At 42.2% G+C, this 6702-nt stretch overlaps 2 protein-coding genes across 4 annotated transcripts in view; one reads left to right on the forward strand and one right to left on the reverse strand.

Moving 5' to 3' along the window:
* Positions 1-2331, forward strand: part of LOC127646345 (protein CutA homolog) — a 6857-nt gene extending 4526 nt beyond the window's left edge. For all 3 annotated transcript variants that reach the window (XM_052129903.1, XM_052129904.1, XM_052129905.1), the window contains exons 5-6: positions 1866-1915; positions 2039-2331. In XM_052129903.1, the coding sequence (XP_051985863.1) occupies positions 1866-1915; positions 2039-2138 (150 nt within the window). In that variant the 3' untranslated portion in view covers positions 2139-2331. The remainder of the gene's footprint in view (positions 1-1865; positions 1916-2038) is intronic.
* Positions 2332-4815: 2484 nt separating this feature from the next.
* Positions 4816-6264, reverse strand: si:zfos-169g10.2 (somatostatin receptor type 5). Its single transcript, XM_052129587.1, has one exon. The coding sequence runs from the start codon at positions 6262-6264 to the stop codon at positions 4816-4818; it is 1449 nt and encodes a 482-aa protein (XP_051985547.1).
* Positions 6265-6702: the final 438 nt, after the last annotated feature.

A 6702-nucleotide genomic window follows, 5' to 3' on the forward strand; every position in this document is an offset into this window, starting at 1 on the left:
CGAGGCCATAATTAATTTAATTGGATGTATAGATCTTTAGATAATCCACATGAAGCACAATGTGACTCTTTAGCTCTCCGGGTGTCTCACCGTTCACCAACACATGATCGTTTAAAACTTTCTAGAGGTCATTTCCCAACAGAAGGTGTGGGTGCGATTGCAAAGCTTGAAGTCAATGACAGTTTTGGTTTCCTTCCGAATTTGTCGTACAGCTACTCCTGGTGAACAAGGTTTGGAATGAACACCCGCCGAATGCAGGTTTTGCTGATGTAGCAGCCGCTGTGGCGGGCGACCTGTAAGACTACAAGAAATTAGACACAAAGGCACGCTTTGATGAAATGTGATTTATATTTTGAAGAACAGATGAAAGAAAAGCTGGAACTCGTTTCCCAATAACTATTGATCTTGGCTCTTAAGAGCATTTTCTACTATTTTATGAACATGTGATATAGCACCCGCGATGAGGCTCAATCCAGTTCGCGAGCTCCTCGTTCAGATGTCATGTGTGGGTAATTTTGCTCATGTACCCGCAACAGGCGGATCACCTGTAAGACGTCTCGGAGTGACACATGACAAGAAACACTGTTAGTCAAAAAGACACGTTTGAAGAAACACACTTTATTATATGTTCTAGGACAGTCAAAAGAAAAGCCGTCAATGCTCGTGTCTGATTCACTGTTCAGAGGTGTGCAGCGGTCTCGTGAAACAAGCGCGTATAAAGAGTTTTCACTCCTTTTTCTCTGTTTCATTCGACTGAAACTGTTTGCAAGAATAATGTCGTCTATGAGAATGCTGCACATGATCTCTGATCGTCTCGTGATGTGACGGAGCGGTTCGCTCTTACACATTGTGAACGCACCTCTGCAGGTTCAGTAATATATATATATATACAGGTATATCTGTATTAAATAAAGATGAAAGTGATTAAATCAAAGTAATGCAAGACACGTTCACCTTGAACATAAAATGTAGTTTTATTTTCTTTAGGCAGCAGAAACTGTTTACAAACGCAACACAAACACATTCGATAAGAACACACATTTAGCAGCATTATTTTGGCAACACAAGTGAATTTATTAGACTTATTAATTATGATTTATAATTATGTTTGCAGTTATAATTGTCTTTAGTTCTTCATTTGTGATGCTTGCGTGAGGTCACATGGGCCGTTGGAGACAGTGAATGTTTGATTTAAGGTGGTTATTGAAGATCCTTTAATCACTTTATTTTAATTGCATTTTAGTTTCGTTTAAAGTGCAATTTGAATTTAGAATGTCTTTTTAAGTTTTTGTGTTTCAATTAATTAATGTCATTTTTAAAGCAAAATCAATAAAGTAAAAATATTCACAGATCTTTGCTGGTTGACCGTGTAACTGGATATCACGATATTTTAAATGCCATTATTATTAAAATATGTTTTCCATATCGCACAGCCCAAAAGGGAAGTTAAGTTGTCTCGCACTAACATGTGTACTCCATTCCATATCGCAACATGTTACCTATTAATATTTGCATTATTTGTTTGTTTTTGAGTAGTCTATGGGCAATATTAACATTTATTTAATTGAAAAACATTGTTTTTGAAAATAGTAAATTATTCATTTGTAGTATGGCTGTATGGAAAAAAATGCATCAACCAAAAATTACTGAAATTGTCTCCTTGGTGAAAAAAAGGTTCCCGAAAACATGGACAATTGTACTGAACACTTGACCTACTTTGGGTTGTTTGTGGCGTTTTAAGCCTTTAAAACAGGAAATCTTTAAAAACACTCTCAGAACTTAAAATACATCATGTTCTATACAGTTATCATACAAACAGGTTTGAGATCATCAGACCAATCTAACGAGTGATCTTTATTTCCCAGATGATTAAGACCAGAAGTTCAAAGGTCGCTGCTCTTGCTGAATATGTTCGGTATGAACCACGTGACATTTCAAGCTTTATCTTTAGAAGAATAAACGTTACAAGTTATTTTTCATAATCATAAAAGCACATGTTAAGATGAATGTTGTAAATAAGATGGTGTTTGTCCTACAGGTCGAATCATCCGTATGAAGTGGCAGAGGTCATCAGTTTACCCATCGATCAGGGAAACCCGCCGTATCTCAAGTGGATCGGAGACACTGTGCCGGAGTGACGGTGAACGTCTCGAATGTCACAGTTTCCTCATGGGAATATTAGAATCACAAAGTACATTTGATTGGTTTTATCTCAGCCATATGTACTTTAACAGCAGGAACTCAAATATTAAATACGGTCTTTCATGTATTTAACATGCTAAGCTTTGCATAAACAACTTTATTTGTTCCAGATTTGCAGTGTTGTTCTTTTATTGTAATGCGGCAGTTTTGTTCCATCAGGCCCATTCGCCTTTAAATTCAGCTGATGCACAATGAATTTGTAGCTTATAATTATTTACACAAGTAAGGGATGTTTAGTTTGATGTCTCCACACACGGTGATATTAAAGAACATGAAAAGCTTTTAATGTACAGATTCACAGACCGTGACGACGTGTTTCCGCTTTATTAAGCCGTGTAAAAACATTAGACGGCTGCTGAGAGAGCGGCAGTAAATTTGCCATGTTCTCTCATCTGACCGTCTTTATCCAACGCTTATCCATTCTTCTTCTGGAAAGTCGTTCAAAGTAATGGTGGATTTGTTTCTTTTGTTCAGGGATCAAATGGCTAATTGAAATTAATATTTGCTGTGATCTCCCATGGCACAAAACACGCACTGAATGCACCCATCCTGATTTTTCTAACCGCTCCTTTTTGAATGTGCATGTGCCTGGAGATATCTGCACTAATTAGTGAGTCCACAAGGTGGCAACACTCACAGTTGAGCCGTAGATGTAATCGCCACTAAACATCAGGAGATGAAGCTAAAAACAACAACAGTGGATGTGCAGGTCGTGTGTGTGTGTGTGTGTGTGTGTGTGTGTGAGAGAGTGTGTGTGTGTGTGTGTGTGTGTGTGTGTGAGAGAGTGTGTGTGTGTGTGTGAGTGTGTGTGTGTGTGTGTGTGTGTGTGTGTAGATCCCTGCATTTGTATAACTCCAGTCTGAGAGAATATAAACTCTTAAACTCTTGAAGTGAAAGTCCGGTGTCTCAGCAGTCGTAGCGCACATGCGCCAACCGCCTGTATATGCGCACAGAGTTATATGAAGTATACTTTCACAGGCTCGCTTTTGACTGTACGCAGACGTGGAGCGTTCACGTCAAAATGGAAGTATACCTATGGCATAAGACTACATTCCTGTTCCACTGAGGGTAAAGTTTGGGTGTATGGTGAATAAAATATGCATTCTTCACTGTATTACATAATTTACAACTAATAATACTGGCTTTTGGCACCACTCTGAGGACACTTCACTCGGAAACTGGAGCTCATATGTGTCCTAACATCAACAACACGTCCAACCTCGGCCACTGGGGACAGTGATTTGAATTTCAGATGGATCTCCACGTAGGTATAGCTGCAGACCTCCAAATGGGGGCGGAATCTACAAATGAGGGCAGGTGTGACGCTCCTGTTCTACCCACTCCATACGGGACTCAAACTGGTGTCTCCAGCATGGGAGGCGGGTGCGCTAACATGGATGCTAAAAGCTACAGCCCCTAGCGTCAGTCGCTAGTGCACCTCTTGAGGTCAGGTGAGTTTATACACATTGGACCGCTATCTATCAGCTGGCGCCCGTTACACTGGGTTACTCCAAATGGGGTTTATGGCTGCTCCAATAGGGGGTGTCAATTAAGGCCAAAAATATACTTTGGTTGTCCACATTGCGGATCGCTCAGTACACAGTATGTGTGAATCAAATTGCGTCATCAGCTTAGCCACGCGGCTTGTTCGTGCACTGCCTAGATTTTCTTGACCAGCGGACGCGGTCCTTGTCTGAGCACGTCGTCTGAACATGCGCTGGTCTTTGATTATACTAAAAGAGTGTGACAGCAGTTGTAGTGCGCATGCGTCAAATGCCTTCCTACTCATGTTAATGTGAGGTAAGGGGCTACCTATATCTTTGCTGGTGGTTTGGAGCTCCCGCCCATTTTTGTAGTTCTATATCCTTCTGATTTCAGCTGAAGAACTTTCGACATAATGTTGCCAAATTCACCATGAGACAAATCTGGATATAGGATCCGTTTGTACAGGCAGTGTAGATGCTATCCGGTACATCTATACTGGTTGCTATCGATTTCAGATTTAATATCCCCAAAAATACAAATGTAGTTTGGATTGGATTTATAAAAATGGATTTAGTATTGTAAAATAAATAATTTGGTTCTTTGTACGGATTTGAGTCGGACATACCAAACATTGGATTTTTGGTGCCTGTCTGAACAAAGTCTAGCATTGTTAAATGGTTTATATTATAATACACAGCTGATAAACATTTAGTTTCTAATTTCTTCAGTGAATAACACACACAATAACACAGATGGACATTTAGAAAAAGAGTCTGAGCAAAGACCATGTATTCCTGTGGCACTTGTTTTTCTTAGTTGGCAGTGTTTAATGATCAGTGTTGCCACGTCCATTTGCATTTAATAGTCATAAATGAAGACCCCTCAATGGATCCAAGTCTGTCCATGTTACAAATAACCAATTTCAGGCAGGTGTTTACATCCTGTTTGTGCTCTAATATGGACAGCTGTGGGTTCAGAGGTCAAGCTGATGGAGCTTTCACAATTTCCATCCACAGCTCTACTGGTAATATCTTCTATGCCATCTACCTTCCTAGTGCCTACTTGGTACCAAATCCATCACGTCATTGCCATCTTTCGTGTAGCCCAGCAATTCAAAGTTTGTCCAATTTATAAATAACTGATTTCCAGAACTGTGTGTTTGTCGTCACTATTCTCAGGCAGATGTTCACGGCATCTTTGAGTGCCATTGAAGACAGCTGTGAGTTCAAGGGTCGGGTTGATGGAGCCCTCATGCCCTTCATCCACAGCTTTTCTGGCTCCACCTACAATGGCATTCAACTTCTTTGTGTCCTCCTGGCATCCATTACTGCAGCTGTTGTGAGCGGTCCTGTGGAGTTCAACCATTTCATTGGTGTCCTCCATGTAGCTAATCTTTCTTACCTCGTCCTTGTCTTTTTCTGCTTCTGTCAGCTGGCACGGGTCCCTCAGATGGGCACTTGGATCCAGTTCTCGTTGTATCTCCTCCAGCGGTAAAGCAACCATTCCCGTCCCATGTTGCTGGTCCTGGCTGTCCACACGTCTAGATGATCGACATAGAGCCTTCCTGAAGCCTCTCTTGAAATTGTCAGAGAGGAACCCATACAGGATGGGGTTTGCACAGCTGTTGGCATACGACAGAACCACGACAAAATAATACAGACCGCGGAACTCTCCCGGTAGCAGCACTAGCAGGTTTACAATGTTTAGTATGTAAAACGGCAACCAACAGAACACAAATACCGCCACGACGATCACAACCATGCGTGTGATCTTGCGTTCTGATTTCCTGCGTCGAATCGATGTGGCTCGAACTCTGCGTCCAGAGCTGCGTACCTTCACAACGATCAGCAGGTAGCACAGGCAGATGACCGTCAGGGGGCCGAAAAACCCAACAGTTGCGGTATAGATGATAAACACCGCTTTCCAAACTTCTGCTGGCTCGGGCCACACAATGCTGCAGTTTCCATCATCTTGTAGAACATCGGCAAACACCACCACAGGCAGGACAACCACAAAGGAAACTGCCCATACCGTGGCATTCACAACTTTTGCCACACGTGGCTGGCGCCACCTAGAGGAGCGGAGAGGATGCACCACAGCCAGGTAGCGGTCAATGCTCATCACAGTCAGACAGAAGATGCTTGTAAACTGGTTAATCGCGTCTACCGTCATGACCAGGCGACACATCAACGAGCCGAATGGCCAGGAGAGAAGACCATTCTGCACCGCGAGGAACGGCAGACCTAGCATGAAGAGTTCATCTGCGATGGCCAGATTGAGGATGTAGATATTCGTAACTGATTCTGCCTGAGAATATCGCAGCACGATGTGGATGACAAGTGTGTTTCCAACAAGGCCGACGACACACACGATGATGTAGATGAGAGGGATGAGGATTCCAGCGACGCCCGGCACATGGTCAACAACCCTGCTGCTGTTTGTCCAGTTCTGCAGGGATTCATTCCCACTTTTAAATGAGACGGACCCTAAAGTTTGGCTGGGAGACGCTGAGAACGTTTCTGTTGCAGAAGGTTGTGCGAAGAACCCAAGGGTTGATGTTATTCTATGGATCTCCATCGGGACAAGATTATAGAGTCCGTAAACCACTCGGATCACCTTCAGCAACCACACATGTGATCTATCAATTGAGACAATGAGAGAACTGATTATTACATGAAAGATTGTGCATTTTTATACAAATTCTGTCATTATCTTGTCACCCATCTTTTCATTCCAAACCCTTATGTCTTGTGGTGAGGAGGATCAGAAGACTTTCAGTAAATATTAGTTTCTTAAAGGAACCGACTGGCACAAAATTGTCTACATCAGTGGTTCTCAAAGAGACTCCCTCTAGTGGTACGCAGAGGAATCACTGAATTTCGTGCATGACTTGACCAACTGATAAATTCAAACTTTGCTTTCGCGCGTTGGCTGGCGCTGAGCCAGATACATACGCACTCAGCGGAGTCATATCATTCACAGCTATTCAGTGTTTTCATCCACATAATGTTTATT

Source organism: Xyrauchen texanus, chromosome 7 (assembly GCF_025860055.1).
Source record: "Xyrauchen texanus isolate HMW12.3.18 chromosome 7, RBS_HiC_50CHRs, whole genome shotgun sequence".
NCBI lineage: Eukaryota > Metazoa > Chordata > Actinopteri > Cypriniformes > Catostomidae > Xyrauchen > Xyrauchen texanus.

Coding starts and splice junctions, on each gene's coding strand:
- si:zfos-169g10.2 (XM_052129587.1), bottom strand. CDS start 6,264: ATGGAGATCCATAGAATAACATCAACCCTTGGGTTCTTCGCACAACCT.